Raw genomic sequence first — 18,037 nt, 5'->3', positions numbered from 1 at the left:
ATTGGTTGTTTGATATACAAAAGATTGCGTATTTGAATGCATCGTTTTGAAAATTTTAAGTCATAAATATTATTATTATTATTATTATTAGTTTTTTCATATGTTCATGATGGTTGAATACAATAAATCAAATGTTGACAACAGGAATACAATAAATAAAATAAAAAGAAAATAATTTCTATTGTACAGGGTAGCAACGGTAGTGAAATGGTCCTCCAATTTCTCTTTGCTTCTTTCAACATCAGCCAATAACTGCATCTCTTTTTTTTTCCATCTGAAAGCAAAGGCAACGTTGCAAATTTCTCGAGCCTCACTAGTCTTAAGCATCTCTTTTCTGTCCTCAAATGCGGGAACAAGACCAGTTCTCATAAAGCATCCATCAATGAGCTGCATCCATCATGAAATTTCAATGAATTGAAACTTCAACTACTCAAATGACTGCTTCAATTGGATTGATGTTTGAACAGATACTAAGGAGAGATATTACCTGCATGAAGCCGAAGTATAAGAAACAATAAGAGCGTTCACCAGCTGATAACTTTCTAAATTCATCGCCTCAGTCACTTCCGCTACTCAGCATTTAAAAAGCAAATCACAATCATAGATATATTGCCATAAACATATCTGCACTCAAGATATAGAACTTTCTTGGAAAAATTAACATTTCTAGCCTACCAGCTGTTGACATTGGCTACAAATTGATAAAGTCCATATCCCAGAACTTAATTTAAAATTCATCACCAGCAGCTAAGAACCGGTTTCTTGTCGTGCAAAACTGGACAACACCTAAAGAGCGCTTTCTAAAACCACAATATTTACGTTTAATTGCTTCTTCAACTAGACGGGAATAACCCTCCTTGCTTGCTCCACATGAGAATAGCCTGGCCAGAAGAAATATATTTTATGAATTTTCTAATTTTGATAGTTATAGGCATAGTAGCATATGCATTTGTCATGTATATCTGTGTACGTGAGAACAAAATAAACAGTTCAGAGTGGCTAAAACTTAAAAATTAAATAAACAGATGACACAAGATGGGAGTAATCAAAAAGGAATGAAAGGAGCTGAGAGAAAAGCTATATATCATCATAAACAAGAAAAGAAACTCAAACACAAGAATAGATTATTTAGATATTCTAATGCATAATCATGAGAATTTGATACACAGAGAAAATATAAAGTACAAAAATGTCACCAAAAATGTAGTCCTTTATCTTCTTCCACACGATAAACTATTGCCCAGTTCCATCTGCAGTATATGCCATTATGGTGCACCTAGGCCCAGAAGCGTCATAGTCCGCTCTTGATCACATACAATCATCCAGCCAAGCTTTAATCTTCCCATCAATTGCAGTTGAAAAAATAAATTGCATGTAAAGAAGCGTATTGGAATTTTGAAGTTATAAGCTGTCTTTTCTAATACAGATGAAATACACTCCAAAGACAAGTCAACAAATCAAAGTTCTCGTTTAGCAAGAAGCTGATGTCGTTCTTCAACTGAAAAAAGAAATTGTTTACCAGCTTCAACAGGAAATATACCTGGATATTTTCTTTATAGGACAAACAGAATATACAGGCACTTCATGCCCTTCAAATATACATAGTCTCTGCCCAGCTACAGCATCCCAGACCTCTGGTACATGAATTTAGAGTAAGGAACCTAAATCTTCTCAAGACTATTTTTCCAAATATTAAAGCCAATACAATCAGCTTATCATCTCCACATGTAACAATGCACCTTTGCTTGTTGGGATGAGCAAATGCTATATGATTGACACCATCAATATGTGCATCAATATAAAAGATGATATACAAAGCCAATAACCAATATTCTTCTGTTTCAATGGCAGAAAACATCCAAGTCAGAAGCTTTACCTCCAAGTATATATTTAAACAATGTTCTTCGAAAAAGCAGCACCTACACAACAAAAAGACATTCTAAGTAGAGTAAAGAAAATACCGAAGAGGATGGATATACGTTAAGTCATACCAACAAACATACAAGTATGAGGCCATCTGGCCCCAAAACACACCAATTCACCGATATTGCAGCATCATTCAACAAGACTGTCTGTTGGCATAGCCAAGAATATTGAAAGAAACATTAGAAACTATTCTGGAGTTAAAACACCTGTGGTACTAAAGGTTAACAGCAAGAAGGTATTGATCAGCCAGGTTCACCAGGAAACTTTACCACAGATCAAAATTATATGCCAACTTCATCAGGATTAGTATTTAGATGGTTCATAGATATAGATGCAGCGCATGGAATACCCCTTTGTTGACAACTAAATCCAATTAACAGAAAATCTTCCAACATTTTATTTCATATGAAGCCAAAACTTAAAACTGAGGAGAACATCTATAACTACAAACCTAGAAGAACAGGTTGTCACTGCGATTAAAACTTCTTTCAGATTTGTGGTAGAGGTAGTGAAATGGAAAAGCAGTTTTCTTTTACCAAAGTAGTTGGCAACTTTTGAATTTCTAGACTTTTCATCTCAACATGGATCTCCTTAAATACTTTCTTTTCATAAACTTTTTCATCTTCTTCATCCTCCCAAACCCATCATTTTTCTTCATTTTTTCCATTTTCTCTTTCCTCCCTTCAATATCAGCTTGAATAACTTTATCTCTCTTTTCATCTGATAGCAAAGCCAACCTTGCAAATTTCTTGGGCCTCACCAGTCCAAGCTTCTCTGTTATGTCCTTAAATGCAGGAACAAGACCTGTTCTTATAAAACATCCATCAATGAGCTGCATTGAGTTAGATTCAGGTAGAGATGGGGAATCTTTTAATTCAAGGTCCAAGCAAAATGGAGAATCCTTTAACCACATCCTTAGGGAATGAGCCTTAGCTATAAGGAGCCCACTTCTGGTACTGCAGGGCAAAAAAGGAGATCCCATTTCCCAAAGAAAGGCCTTTAATGTGCTATTAAGGGAAACATTGTTGTACTCTGCTGTCCCTGTTATTAGCACAACTGATTTTGAAGACTCCGGATAACCCTGCAAAGATGCATCCTGCCATAATATATGCATCCACATGTTAGATTTGCACAGTTTTATAACTCTATGTTAAAATAGAAGATTAATTCAATTATAGCTGAAAACAATAATAATTTATGGTCTGATGATAAACTTTAGGAGGCTATCAGTATAAATGTATTGAAATTTCAACTGCTGAAATTACTCCTTCAATTGGGCTGTTGTTTGAACAGAAACTAAGGAGAAAGAACTTACCTGCATGTGATCAAGCCAAAGTGTAAGAGCAACAAGAGCTGAACCAGCTGACAACTTCCTAAAATCAGCACCCCAGTCCCTTTCAGCTACCCTGCATTTCAAAAACATATGAACAAATGGCAATCAGAGTTTTCTTTTTCTATATACATTGGCATAAACAGAATTGCACTTGAGATATGAAATTTCTTGGAAAAATAACATTTCTAGCCAACCAGCAGTTACCTGAATACATCATGGCGGTAGATGCCTCTCTTGATGGCCAGTTGGAAAACCCATGAAGCAGTGGCCCTTAGTTCAAATGCCCACAACAGATCATCCAAAGCATTGACAAAGTTAAACGCTGCATTATCTTCTAAAGGTTCTAGTTTCTCTAGACAAAGGCCTACCTCTGAAATTAGCGCATTGGATTTTTCTGTCAAAAGCCTACAAAAAAAAAAAAAAAAAAGATTTTCTTGAGAATGAATCCACAGGAAACTTATGGACGAAAATTGAATTATCCATTTGTGATGCCTTGGCCTCACTGTAACATTTGAGAAACTTCTTGGTACCTTATTGGAAGATCAAATCCAGCATCACGAAGTGCATTCAAGAGGATAATTGCTTCACTTGTGTGCTGGGACAAACTTGCAGCTCGTACAAAACATGTCCATATTCGATGGTCTGGCTCCAAGCCCCCTTGCTTCATCTCTTTAAGCTTTTGGATCCCAATGTTATAATCTCCATTTTTGAGATAAGCATCAATAACAGAGCTATATGGTAATGTATTGAGCTGCAAACCAGTGACTTTCAGATTGTTTAGCACTTCTTCAGCTTCCTGAGGCTGTCCAGAGCTGCCATATGAAACCATGAGCAAATGCATTGTGGCAAAGTTGGGTTCTATACCTGCTTCTTTCATCACGCCCAATAACATTTCAGCTTTGGAATGGTTTCCAGAATTTCTGAACATTTTCATCATTGTATGATAAATTGAGCGATCCAATTTACTTCCATTAGACCTCAACTCTTCAAACAGGTCTTCCGCTTGATCCAACAGCTGCTGCTTACCAAATGCTGAAATCAAGCTTTTGTAGGTGTCCAATTTAGGTTCTAGGCCCTTTCTTCTCATTTCATGCATCAGAGACAAACCTTCTTCTGGAGTATGATTTCTGCAGTACATTGTAATCAATGTACTGTAAGTATCCTCATCTGGTTCGAGTCCGGCTTCTTGAATTTTCTGATATACTTGAACTGTCTTTCTGAAATCCTCAATAGATGCATACATCTTTATCATGGAATTCCATATTGCAAGGTCAGGCTTAAATCCTGCCTCTTTCATTTCACCAACCATGGCTTCCACATCCTGAACTCGTTTTACCCTGCACAACAACCTGATCATAATCCTGTAAAGATTCATGGTAGGAAAATAACCTGTAGCCTTCATTCCATGATAAATTTTCTTCACCTCAAATACATTACCAGCACGAGCAAATGCATCAAGCATCAAAATGATTGAACTTTTGCTTATTTTGAAACCCATATCTTGTAGCTCCTGGATTACTACATAAAGTTCATCCAATCTTCCATCAGTTATTAAAGCTTGCAATAAACTGTTAACAGATTCTACAGTAGGCGAAGGACCATCTCTCATCATTGTATTAAAAATAGCTCTGGCTCGCTCATAGCAACCGCTAGCAGCATAAGCTTGCATCAAAGCATTCCACACTTTCCTATCCACTTTAATGTATCTTTGTCTAAGACTTCCCACCAAACTTTCAGCTTTCTGCCATAGCTTTAGTTTCCCATATGCTTCAACAACATCAACATAAACAGAAATATTGTCAAACTGAATGCCTTTCATATCTGCCAGGTCAAGTAAATGGTGTGCTGTCTCAGGGAAACCCATTTTACAATATATGAGTGCCATAGTCACGTAAAGATGTTTAGAAGGTTCAACACCAAAGAATCTCATGTCAGAAAAAATCTGAGAAGCTTCATCCAAGCATTCATTCTCCTCACATCCTTGAATCAGGGACTCGTATGTGGTAGAACTTCTGCCAAAAGAAAGGAATTCCTTAGTTTTACCATATTCCTCCAAGGCAGCATCAAATTGGCGAGCCTTACACATTATGACAACCAGTGCTTCATTTATAAGTTGATTGGAACCAGAGGTGTGTTCTCTCAAGAATTCAAGCAACTCACGTGCTTCTGTGTACCTTCCAGATGAACTATATGAGCCAAGAATAGATAAAAGATTGTCCCTTTCCAATTCATAGCCATTGCTTATGGCCAATCTCAACATTTTAGCAGCCTGGTCATAGCATTCACCCTTGACAAGAACTGTAGAAATAACTTGTGGGTTCATGCCACAATGTATGTCCATATCCCTCACCACTTTTTCAATACCTTCCAAGTTGTTTTCCCTCCCAAGCACTCGCAGCATGACCTCAAAAAGGGTATTATCTGGCATGAAACTATCATTCACCATTTGCTGATACAATGCCATTGCCTTTTTCATCTCATTCAGCCTCAGAAACATATCCAACATAACAAAATATGCTAGACGGTCTGGTCTAATCCCTGACCTAACCATGCAATCAAACGTTTCCTCAGCCTCAACTTGCTTCCCGGCCTTGGCATATCCACAAATCAAAGCACTATAAGTTCGCAAAGTCGGTTTAACACCCCTGTCCAGCATCTCCGACATCAAATTTGCAGCCTCTGTAGTTTTGTTTGCTTTTCCAAGTGAATCAATCAACACAGTGTATGTGATAGCATCTGGGACCCGACCTGATGATTTCATGTCCCTATAAAGTTGAAATGCTAAATCATGCTGGCCCTTTTTCCCATACATGTGGATAATGGTATTGTACGTCATCTCATCTTTACCGAACCCCGTTTTCACCATATCATCACAAATCTCCCTCACTCTTTCTACATTTCCTTCTCTAGCAAAAGCATATAACAAAGAATTATATGTTACTGCATCAGGAAGAAAACCCTTTGATTCCAATTCCTTAAAGAGTCCATCGGCTTTGCCGGACAGCCCGCATCTCCCGTATACCGAAATCATGGCATTATAAGTCCAAAGATCAGGTTGACAACCATGTGCTTCCATATCACTGTAAACCTTCACTGCTTCGTCCAAATTGGATTCACGCGAACACCCACTGATTAGAGTATTGTAAGTAATAATATCAGGTCTAAGACCTGACCTCCTCACCTCATTTAAAAGTTCAACAGCCAAATTTGAAACCATTGCACTCGACTTCAAACGGGCATTTATCAAAGTATTGAAGCTCACTAGGTCAGGCTCACACCCTCTTTCACGCATTAAATCAAGCAAGTCTTGGACTTTATCAAACCGACCATTTCTAGCATGAACACCCATTATAGCATTGTAAACTTGGACAGTATTACCTATTCCAGGCTCAGCCCTTGTGAATATTTCCACGGCTAAGGCGTCTTGGTTAGCTTTCCCGAGCACCGACAAGATAGTGGCAAGCATTCTAGCATTTGGCGAGTACCAATGACGCAAATTCAGCCATTCATAAACCTCCAAAGCTCGTTGCCAGCTTGACTGGCCAACCCATTTCACCACGAAGCAAAAATCAGTAGGCGTCATCTGAACTTTCCTATCATCCAAAACGTCCGCCACAAACTCCCCAGATTTCAACCCCAAAATCCTATCAGTCAAATACTTGACCCTATCCCGCCAATCTTTCGCTCTCTTAAGAGCCAGTTTCGTCATTTTCTTCGCCTTAGTCTTGCTAGGCCTCCCCAACACTTGTCGGGTCTCATCACTCACATGCAAAGATAATTCCTTCTCTTCTTCTTCTTCTGCAAAGTTCGTATTCTGGGTTGTTTTTGGTTCATCCGAACTCTGAGAATCAGAGGGTTGTGCTGAAAATCCAACCTCATCAACAACATGAGTCAACTGGGTCTCAGGAGATTGAGGATAATATTCAGCGAGTTTCAAGTGTGGCCATCTCACTGATGGTGAGGCTCTCCTGTAGCTAAATCTCTGACTGGTAGTAGTAGTATCGCCGTTACAATCATTGGGTTGCTCAGAAGTAGCAGTGGAAACTGTTTGAATTGAAGAATTGCAGGAAAAAGATGTGGGTTTGGATAACCTAGTAGATGATAATGCAGAAGAGTCCGAATGGATGATTAAGGGTGGGGAAGCCAAGGCCACAACTCCTGTGAAGGTCATAATTGATTATAAAAACTGATACTCTGTTTCTTTCTTGTTTGATTTGATTTTGCACCAGCAACTAAAGTGGAATTATATCTAATGTACTTACTGCCTGCTGTTTCTTCAGGGTAACGGCTATGGCCATGGCCATGGCTACGACTATATGGGGAAGGAGATGATATTCAACACCAGATATTTCTCTGTGTTTCGGATTGGCGCATTGTTAAAAATGGGTGGGTCCCACTTCATCTGTCGGTAATATTTTATTGGAAAAGAAAGATTTTAAAGAAACTAACATGTAAACAATGAAGACATAATGATAAACTTTCATATAAATTTTGTGTAATTATCATTTTTAAGACATGGTTAATTGTATTTATTTAAAAAAAAAAAAAAAAAAAAAAAGAGACATGGTTAACTGTATAACTATTTTCTTCTTAATTTTGATCCAATTTTTAATTTTAGTCCTTAAAATTGTTTTTTTTTTTTTTTTTCTTTTAACAATGTTTAATCTCAAATTCTGGTTTGTGACAATCAGCTTAATAATCCAAGTCCTCATGTATCAAAATTCATATACATGCTTTTAGGGCCCTAAAGAAAGATTGAAGTTTTCTTCAGAAAAACATACCAGAGATCATAAAAATAAGTGGACTATTTAAATTCGCTCTCTGAATTGAACTTGTCATCCAATTCGCATGCAACTAATCATGCATTAAAAGTTGAGCATGAAACATTCGTATCATTCTCCGGAGACCATTTTTCAATTTTAGTGTTTTTTTTATTCACTTAAAACTGAGAGTAGTTTAACTTAGAGTCCTTAATCCCATTGTATTTTTAATTAATTACATATATTGACAATGTACAAAAGAGGCATAAACTTGATCAGCAAAAGATCTATTGATTCCGAAACCAAGAGGTAATATCTATATAACTATGTATACAGAAAAAATAAAATAAAATAAAAACACCTAAAAATAGTGTCGGAAGGCAAATTGGCCTCTCAGGGCGTCTTCCCATGCAGTAAAAGACCATAGCAATATACAAACTCCTCCCCCCCTTCAGCCTCATTTGTCAAATATGACCAAGTGAACAGATTTACAACGAATATAGAGATTTAACCAAACAACAATACGAAAAAAGCGAAAGAAAAGGCCATGGTTTGGAGTAAATGGCTTAGAGCAAAAAATGGGAATGGTTTCTAACTTTAAAATTTCATGAAAACCATGCGACAATCAACTCTCTATGCTCCTCGTGTTACCGGCCATTAATCCAAGCCACCATGACTACCTAGAAGGAAGTTCCGATGCTTGATTGCTCAGAGATGGATTTGATGAATTGGAAGGCAGTGAACCATTATCTTGAGAGGGTGCACCACCCCACTTCAGCTCTACATCAGATGGCTCAACCACATGTACAGAACCATCACTCATGCCAAGAGCAATCTGGTTAGGCTCTGATGGATGCGCTGCTATAACCAAAGGATAGGTAGGATTGCCACTGCACAAGAGTTTCATCAACAAATAGCATGAGTAAAGTCTAAAGAGATATTTATATAACAAAGATATAATCAACAACACAGTAAAATGATATTTTTGCAGCTGACCTAAGAGTAAATGATGGTATGTAAGCAGAAGGTGCTATCCGACATCTGAGTCTTAAGCTATCCACATCGAAAACTCCAACAGCACCATCACAAAAAGCACCATAAACTAGTAATCCATCACATGAATATATTGCACTTGAGATGGGAGCTCCAAGTGCATCTTTTGGATACCACTAGTAAGAAGTACAAGGTTAAAACAAAAAAGTGGATTAGAAAAGCAAACCTTCAAGCTTGCAATCATATTATTTCTGCTAGGTTATGAAATACTTACCGAGCGCAAACACTCAAGCTTGCAATCATATACAGCAATTTGGCTTTCATGGGCAACCAAGAGATGTGTTTGATCATTATGAAACTGAACTTTAGTTTCTCCAACCAATGGAGATTGACGACCAGGTGGTGCTTGTATGAACCTTGATTTCTTCTTCTCCCACCCATCAATGCTCCACACACATAACTGCAAGTCATTAAAAGTTAATAAAAATCCAATTTCTATCCATGCATCTTATTTCATATTTAAAAATATAATATGATCAGCCGCTTACCTGGGCATCAGCCCCCGAAGAAACCAGTACGTTAAGAGTTTGGGAAAATGCAAGCCCTGTAATCCGACTCTGATGACCTTTGAGTTTGGTTTTGACCTGCAGAAACCAGAGGTGAGCATTCTAGGACAACAAGATATCATGAACAGATGCTTAAAAAACATTAAGTGGTGATGCTTAACTCACTGTAAACCAGTTTCAAAGAATATGCAGGAAAATTAATTGAGAACCAAATAAATGATAACGAATAACCTTTTACCTCAAAATTCATATCTTTCCCAAAAATGACAAAATCCAATTCATTAGACATTGAAAATTGAGGAAAATATGAAACAACAGATGATATGGACACATGAAGATAAATCATACCGGGTTCAAAAGAAAATTTTAGATAGATGTAAGATAAAATGCCTCACTAATTAATGTTGGACCAGGATATTATTAACATATATGTATTCAAGTATTAATGTGAGACTAAATGCCCTGCCTTAAAATTTAACTATCAAAGAAATTATAGAATGCACCATCACAAGCAGGAAAATGCTATATCAAAATTCACCCAATTATACAATAGCAATATAACCCACTATATGTCAAACGAAAGGCTTAAGATAGGGAAACAAAGAAAGATGTTTTACCTCATCAACCCTCACATTATATATTTGAATGGAAGAATCCTCCATGCCAATGGCAATTATATTATTATCTTGGGGATGGAATGCCAAAAAAGTTGCAGCAGGAGGTGGAGACATAAATGTTGTCATAACCTGTGAAGCAGTTAACAAGTTTATGCAGTCGAATAGAACCAACTGAAGGTGGGATATAGTCAAACCAAAAAAATTGAGATAGCAAACCTTGAATGTCATCATATTAAACAAAGACACCTTCCCACCAGATGCAGACATGACATAAGAATCATTTTTAGATAAAGCAATGCATGCAGCAGATTCCTCAGCTGGTTTATTGTCATTCACATCATTAGTCATAAGAGTACCATTGGGAGGCTGCCATAATTGTGGCATAACATAAGCAGTTGCCTGAAAAATCAAATTCAGATGTATTAGACACCAACAAATAGATGAGATGAAGAAATTGGATATGAGACAGAAGCTATACCTTCCCAGATGGATTCCTTTCACTACGTTGCCATTTCCAGAGCTTGTGAACAGCATTGGAAGCAAGGGCCAATAGAGCTAGGCCATTGTTAGTGTACATCAGTCTCACAACCTGCAATTTTGAATTAAGATTTCATCAGTTCGGGTTACATGGAGACTACATGAGAAGTATTTGATTTCATTTACAATTATGTGCATACGTTGAATAGATTGCAAGAAGCAATGAACCTAAAATTTTCGTAACCAAATATTCGTGTACATTCCTTCTTTATGAATTTTACTCCTATCAAAGATCAAATTTGAATAGCATTAGCTCACACTTTCTAGTCTGTCAAAAGGAGAGCCAGTTTTATGAGATATTAATCCATTATCGCTTTTAAATTAATGTTCAAAAACTTAACATTAAGTCAGATCATATTCAATTTCTTCTCTTCCTCTCATGTTGAAGATATAATCCATACTTGACAACTAGAAGAAAAATATGACTGAATAGAGAATCCCAAATACAATAAAGCCAAAAACTAAAAGTCAAACCAACTTTCTCATATCAACCTAGGATGCAACAACAACCAAATACCTACCTTAGCAGAGGTTACAGAATCAGGCAATCGCAAGGGTTTCATTTGAGACGGATCCACAATATCAGAAATCTTCCAGCTCTTAATCTTGTCTACATCATCTGAAATCCGTGGTTTTACATCAACAAGCCTGCTGTTGTCCATAGTACCCTACAATGACAACCCGTAGAAACTTGTTCAAAAAGAGTGCATCAACAGTTTTATGCAACAAAGATGCTAAACTTACAAGGCTACTGATAGACACAGCAGGAGGGATTCTATCGGGCCGTTCCACGGTCGGAGCAACAGCACCAGAAACGTTTGCCACTGGGCCTAGTGCATTAACAATCAGAGGCTGCACCCATTAAATTAAAAGGAAGGAATTATGGATTGCCATAAGAACCTATGGAATGGCCAAATCTTAAAAGGAATTATGTCAAAATTTTATATAAAAGGAAAAAGAAAAAAGAAAATTTTGCTATATGAAACATGTCGCTCGACAGAATCTGGCATCTCTCATAATGTCTTAAGTTATTTTCAACAGGTTTCGAATTCTTTTCTCATTCAAATAGATTCAACTATAGAAGGGTAAATCAGGGGCTTTTCAACACCACTATTGATAAGGTTTTTATTGCATTCTCCAGTATAAAACTACAGCAGATGACAAAACCACAGCACAGAACTACCTTAGAATTAATAGGCTCGGGAGGGCCCCGATTTTTCTCAATAGCCCTGCCCTCAAGCATCCTTATCAATCGCAAACCATCATTGTTGGATAAAATCTTGATACCATTGTCATTTGTTGTGACTGCTAACAATGAGCCTTCTTTGTTAAATCTCAGCCTAGGACTAGCCTGCAAAAAGTTAAAAAGAATAAACAATTGCAACTTCTTCTTTTCAACTATAACACTACAAGCAAGTGCAGAAGACAGCAATAACTTACAGGCAACCCTCCATCTGCATCGACAGCTGTCAACATGTTGACATTGTCCATGTCCCAGAACTTAATTTGAAATTCATCACCAGCAGCTAAGAATCGGTTTCTTGTTGTGTCAAACTGGACAACACCTAAAGAGCGCTTTCTAAAACCAGAATATGTACGCTTGATTGCTCCTTCACTTTCATTCCACTCAACTAGATGGGATTCACCCTCCTTGCTTGTTCCACAGGAGAATAGCCTGGCCAGAAGAAATACATATTAAAAATTAATACATGCATTTGTCATGTATATCTGTGTGAGTGAGAATAAAATAAACAGTTTATTGGTGGCTTAAAGATTAAATAAATATATGACAGAAGATGGCAGTAATTCAAAACGAATGAAAGGGACAGAGAAGAAAGCAATACATCTTCGTCATTAACAAGAAAACTTCAAGTACAGAAACATATGATTTTGATATTCTAATGCATAATTGTGAGAATTTGACACACAAAAAAGAATGTGAACCTTGTAACAATAGTCTATCATCTTTTCCATATAAGAAATTATTACCTGGTTCCATCTGCACTATATGCCATCATGGTGCACCATAGTCCAGGAGCATCATAGTCCACTCTTGATCCCATACAATCATACAACCATGCTTTAATCTTCCCATCAATGGCAGTTGAAAAAATAAACTGCAAGTAAAGAAAGTGTATTAGAATTTGTAAAGTTATAAACTGCCTTTTCTTATAAAAATGAAACACAATCCAAAGACAAGTCCACACATGCAAGTTCTTGCTAGTAAGAAGCTGATGTCACACTTCAACCAAAAAAAGAAATTGTTTACCAGTTTCAACAGGAAATATACCTGGATATTTTCTTTATAATGAGGACAAACAGAATATACAGGCGCTTCATGCCCTTCAAATATATATAGTCTGCGCCCAGCTACAGCATCCCAGACCTGCGGTACAAGAATTTAGAGTAAGGAACCTAAACCTGCTCAAAACAACATTTTTACTAAGTACCAAAGCCAATACCTTAATCAGCTTATCATCCCCACATGTAACAATACACATTTGCTTGTTGGGATGAGCAAATGCTATATCATTGACACCACCAACATGTGCATCAATCTAAAAAATGAGACACAAAGTCAATAACCAATAATCTGCTGTTTCCAAGGAAGAAACAATATCCAAGACAGAAGCTTTACCTCCAAATGTTGTCTCAGATCTCCAGTTGGATTGTAAGTATATATCTGAACAATATGCTTTGAAAATGCAACACCTACATGACAAAAAAACATTCTGAAGAGAGTAAAGAAAAGACCCAACAAGAAGGATATATGTCAAGTCATATCAACAAACATACCGAGCATGAGCCCATCTGGCCCCCAAACACACCGATTCACTGATATTGCAGCATCATTCAACAAGGCTGTCTGTTGGCATTTCCAAGATTATTGAAAGAAGTATTAGTAATGATTCTGGAATTAAAGTGCTTATGGTACTAAAGGTTAACAAGAAGGTATTAATAGCTTAGTGTTAATTGGTAACTTTACCACAGATGAAAATTATATCCCAACTATGTCAGGATTTGTATTTAGTGGTCCATTGGTATAGATGCAGCATATGTCATAACCCATTGTTGACAGCCAAAACCAGTTTCAGAATATCTACTGATTATTGCATGTGAAACAAAAACACACTATACCTGCAATGGCATTGAGGCAGCTTGTATATCCCAAACCTTGAAAGGCTTATGAGCAATCCTTTCCCTAGACCCAACTTCCCAAAGGCTGATGTCACCAACATTTGTCCCAACTACAAATAAGTAATGGACAACTTCAATAAACGACTTATAGTAATGTTAACTGAGGAAAACATCTACAATCACAAACCTAGAAGAATAGTTTGTTGCTGTGGATTAAAGTCCATGCTCATTACATTAGATCCTTGACTGAGGGTCCGAACAACAGTTTTTGGAAGGTCATCTTGTGAATATACAGCGGAAGCATGAATAACACCAGAAAAGGACACCTACAAAAACAAATGGTGAGCATATTTCTTAAATCTTTTTCTTCTTTTATTCCTTTTTTTCTATTTGGTAGGGAAATGATGCACAGAGAGAGACAGAGAGAGGACAGAAAGCACAAGTAGCCACCGGCATGATACCCATGTACTAAATATGACACACAACAAACATGATATTCAAGCATGAAGTTGAAAAATAAACAGCTCCATCCGTCCTACCTCATCAGATTGTCCAGTGCGGATACGCTTAATCAAGTGCTCTGAATCAGCCGATTGATAGTCCATCCCTGTAACACCTGTAGGAGTCCTTGGGTGCTTCAGGAATGTAGCTGCTACATCAAATAAGAAAGAACAATAAGTGCTCAAACTGACTTGGAAAACGAGCACAAGGCTAAAAGCATTCAAATTACACATATCACAAACATCTTTACCTGCACTAGAAGGTTGCACAAGACCAGGAGGGGCTGCTGCAGCCACAGCAGGGTGAGCCAACGAAGGATTAGCGCCCGACATCCACCCAGCAATAGCACCAGGAGATGGGGAGACAACTGGCTGAAATGGCTGCAAAATACAACGAGCAATGTTCAAGAATTATGAGATTATTGAAAAGGCTCTAGGCATGTAGGTCGAAGGAAAATACTTACACCATGGGCACCAATAGGAGGAAATGCACCAGCCTTAGGTATTGGTCCCACGAGAGGGTTGTTTGTAGGAGGAGGACGAGATCCATTAGCAGTTGGAGAGCAAGAATGATCCGTAAAGAGTGTTTTAATGTCAGGGTTTGGACGAGGATTCTTGCAAAGTTGATGTTGCCAATTTAGACTGAAAAATTTAAGCAGGTAAATGAGCTTCAAAACAGCAACTTGCAGTATGCGATACAGGGCAGCCAAAGGCATAATCATTGAAGAGAAGGACAGGAATTTGCAGCCCTATGTGTTAAAGAGTTTATGACAATGCACATGCACATGCACGTAATAAAAGGAAGAAAAAGATGTACAAACGACCTCTGGTTTATTAAAGTCCTTAGACGTGAACTTTTGAAGGCTGGAAATGCAAGCTTATCACGAAATAACGGGTTTGCTTCAATTAGCTTTTTGAGTTCCATGAGCATGATATTCCGAGCTGACTTTGTGTCTCCATACTTGGAAAGCTGCTCATTTTGCCTGGTAACACGATACAAACAACAACAATAAATAAACAGCAATTGAAGGAACAACCAACAGACCTAACAAAGGAGAAAATTTCAATACCTAAAGTTATCAAGAGTAAGCAACTGGGTAATCTCCTTGAAAAGTTCCTCGTTAAAAGATGCAAAAACTTTAAGGTCCTTCACAAGAATGTCAACAGCCTTGGCCCTATCCTGCCTGAAAGCAGGAACAGAACATTAATTGAGTATACACAAAAAATAGTCATGACAGTAATAATACAAATTTCTAAAGCACTGACGCTTGGCTAATTGGAAATCATTAGTGAAAGCCTATAACAAGTGCATTCATAGACATCTTTCTTTAATTCAACAAAATAATCTCTCGATTGGATTTGACGTCTGCAGCTACCTCCTTCACATCAAATTGGATATGGACATGGACATGGTAAGTTGGTAAGGAAAAAACATGATCTTGATACCAACTAATTAAAGTCCACATCTAGGACACCGAGGAGACACATAGTTATCAAATCTCACCTATCAAGAGCTTCCAAATACTTCTGCTTCCTAATCTCGAAGAAAATCTTCATTGAATATCGATTGTCTTCAACTTTCGTGAAGCCACATAAATAGCGCTCAACTTCATCCCACTCTCCGGCCTGGACTTGATCTTCAAAGTGTTTCATGTTGAAGAAAAATCCAGATTCTTGCTCTAACCTAAAAGCCAGAATAGCCAAACATGCATAAGAAGACACTAGTACAGCATTATAAATCTTATTAAGCTCAAATTTTTCTCATTTTCCATTTTACTGCTGAGAAAACGAAAGAGGAGATAGGCAGCACCAACACAATATACAGATAGCTCAATTCCAAGCAAATTGGCTTTATAATGCTCGAGAAGTAGTTAAAAATGCTAATAAACAATTCCTCAAATTAATATTAACTTTCTTAAGTCTGGATCCACGATGGGGAAAAAAAATTAATCAAAAAAAAAAAAGGCCTTTGTATGCTCAAGGATGAAGTTGGGGTAATAACAATTAAGTTTTTATCATATGCTAATTACCAACCAAAGAACTTAAAACGAACCCACGACTTTCAAAATGTAAATAATCATTTCCTTCCCGAAAGTTTTCTCAGCAACGAAACACATATTGAAGACAAAAATGAAACAACCATAAAAGGCATAAACTTACTTATGAACTGTTTCCTTGAACTTCTCCTCATCTAAGAACTGTAAGATCAAGAACACCAATTCCCTACTCAACGAAGACATTGTCCCCGGTAATCCCAATCGCTCCAGTGCAAAGATCTAAATCAACCGCAATAGATGCGGGTTTTCCTTAATTTACTATTTAGATCGAAAATTGTTAAAAAAAATTATAAAAAAAAATACACGACGAGAAATGAAGTAGACCCAGAAAATGTTTCTTCAGCTCTCCTTTGATACAAAAATGTTTGCTTCAAAAATATTCGTGAAACAACTTCCTCAAGTCACCAGCTTGTGTGAAAACAACAAAATCTTTCAAGTCAGTACAAGTAATGCCTCTCATCCAAACAACAGAAAACCCCAAGTTTTTTTTCCAAAAAACAGAACTAACCAAGTAAAACTACTAGGAAAATCGCATAAATATCCAACACCCAAAAAAAAATAGCGGATATCTTTAAGCAGCTTCTCTTCAGATAAACCTCATAGAAAACCCAAAATGTTTCAGTTCTAAAACAAAGATCCAAAACGGCCAAAAAATGCAAACTTGTAGAACCCCAATTTTTCAGAAAGAGAACATTTCCTACAGCTTCGAATTTTTTTTCACCGCATGATGAAGAAAAATACAGGCATCTTACTGATCAACAGAGAAAAGCAAAAGAGACCATTTTTTTTCTAGGTTTAGGGTTTTCTGAGCCTCTTTTTATTCCTTCTTTCTTTCTTTTTCCTCTTTTGCTGCTTTCTCTCTCTCCTTTAGTCAGGAGCTAACTCTGCACCAACCCTCACTTTCTCTCTCTTAAAAATGTTTACTTTGTTCCTCTCTCTCTATATCATTTTATACTTTTTTCTCTCTCTAGGACAAGGACAAAGGTTGTGCTGTTTGTGCTTTTCCTGGAGCACTCTCTCTCTCTCTCTCTCTCTCTCTCTCTTATTGATTTATAAATTTCTATGCGCATATATATATATCTCCTCTTTCTCTCTCTAACTTTTGCCTCTCACGTTCCTTTTTCCCTCTATAAATAAACCTATACATATACTCTCTCTCTCTCTCTCTCTCTCTCCACCTGATTTTCACACTCTACTCAGGACTCTAGTGACTACACTCCTTGAAAGTTGAGTTGAGAAACTGTATCAAACAAAAACCCTAGGAAAGGCACTGAGAAATGTTAAGCTGTTACGACCTCCACTATGTCCTCCCTGAGCTCATCTTGTTATTGCAAACCCCTCCATAAATTACATTATACACCAAATTCAAAAGGAAATTAACCAAGGTGCAGTTTTTCGACTCAAAGTTTTAATTTGGTATATATATCATGCAATTTTAATGGTAAAATATATGACAGAGGCATTTATTTGGTAAACGATATATGGTTACTGAAACAATACATGTGTATATATATACCCATATATAGATTTCAATATAAGAAATCATATAAATGCTCTCTTCAAATTTCATGCAATTTGTATTTGTAGACTAGTTTAAGTAGTAAAATAAT

At 37.1% G+C, this 18,037-nt stretch overlaps 2 protein-coding genes across 14 annotated transcripts; both read right to left on the bottom strand.

Annotated features, from left to right (window-relative positions):
• Positions 1-44: 44 nt before the first annotated feature.
• LOC107414890 (pentatricopeptide repeat-containing protein At3g18110, chloroplastic) lies at positions 45-7,659 on the bottom strand. 12 transcript variants are annotated; one of them, XR_009640452.1, is made up of 8 exons: positions 3,790-7,659; positions 3,464-3,664; positions 3,242-3,332; positions 2,378-3,022; positions 1,877-1,919; positions 1,541-1,634; positions 488-1,338; positions 45-387 (listed from the first exon to the last, which is right to left on the bottom strand). XR_009640452.1 is itself a non-coding variant. In XM_025071512.3 (4 exons), the coding sequence occupies exons 1-4, from the start codon at positions 7,428-7,430 to the stop codon at positions 2,498-2,500; spliced, it is 4,458 nt and encodes a 1,485-aa protein (XP_024927280.1). In that variant the 5' UTR covers positions 7,431-7,659; the 3' UTR covers positions 2,261-2,497. The 12 variants fall into 12 exon arrangements, 1 of the variants encoding a protein (XP_024927280.1); XR_007239768.2 differs by having other exon boundaries at positions 488-881; XR_009640448.1 differs by having other exon boundaries at positions 488-569; positions 676-1,919.
• A 631-nt stretch (positions 7,660-8,290) lies between these two features.
• LOC107414881 (protein TOPLESS-RELATED PROTEIN 2-like) lies at positions 8,291-17,516 on the bottom strand. Of its 2 annotated transcripts, none has more exons than XM_025071656.3 (25): positions 16,531-17,516; positions 15,875-16,054; positions 15,441-15,554; positions 15,195-15,353; positions 14,835-15,012; positions 14,622-14,751; positions 14,410-14,522; positions 14,058-14,196; positions 13,871-13,980; positions 13,529-13,598; positions 13,371-13,444; positions 13,195-13,290; positions 13,023-13,118; positions 12,722-12,849; positions 12,173-12,407; positions 11,916-12,083; positions 11,477-11,584; positions 11,254-11,400; positions 10,674-10,784; positions 10,412-10,594; positions 10,196-10,324; positions 9,561-9,656; positions 9,287-9,472; positions 9,016-9,188; positions 8,291-8,909 (listed from the first exon to the last, which is right to left on the bottom strand). In XM_025071656.3, exons 1-25 carry the CDS (start codon positions 16,608-16,610, stop codon positions 8,696-8,698), a joined length of 3,417 nt encoding a protein of 1,138 aa, XP_024927424.1. In that variant the 5' UTR covers positions 16,611-17,516; the 3' UTR covers positions 8,291-8,695. The 2 variants fall into 2 exon arrangements, with proteins under 2 accessions (XP_024927424.1, XP_015878575.1); XM_016023089.4 differs by having other exon boundaries at positions 14,410-14,519; positions 16,531-17,515.
• Between the last annotated feature and the right edge of the window lie 521 nt (positions 17,517-18,037).

Source organism: Ziziphus jujuba, chromosome 8 (assembly GCF_031755915.1).
Source record: "Ziziphus jujuba cultivar Dongzao chromosome 8, ASM3175591v1".
Classification (NCBI taxonomy): Eukaryota; Viridiplantae; Streptophyta; class Magnoliopsida; order Rosales; family Rhamnaceae; genus Ziziphus; species Ziziphus jujuba.
The sequence above is the reverse complement of the archived record's forward strand: the minus strand, read 5'-3'. Positions and strand labels throughout refer to the sequence as shown.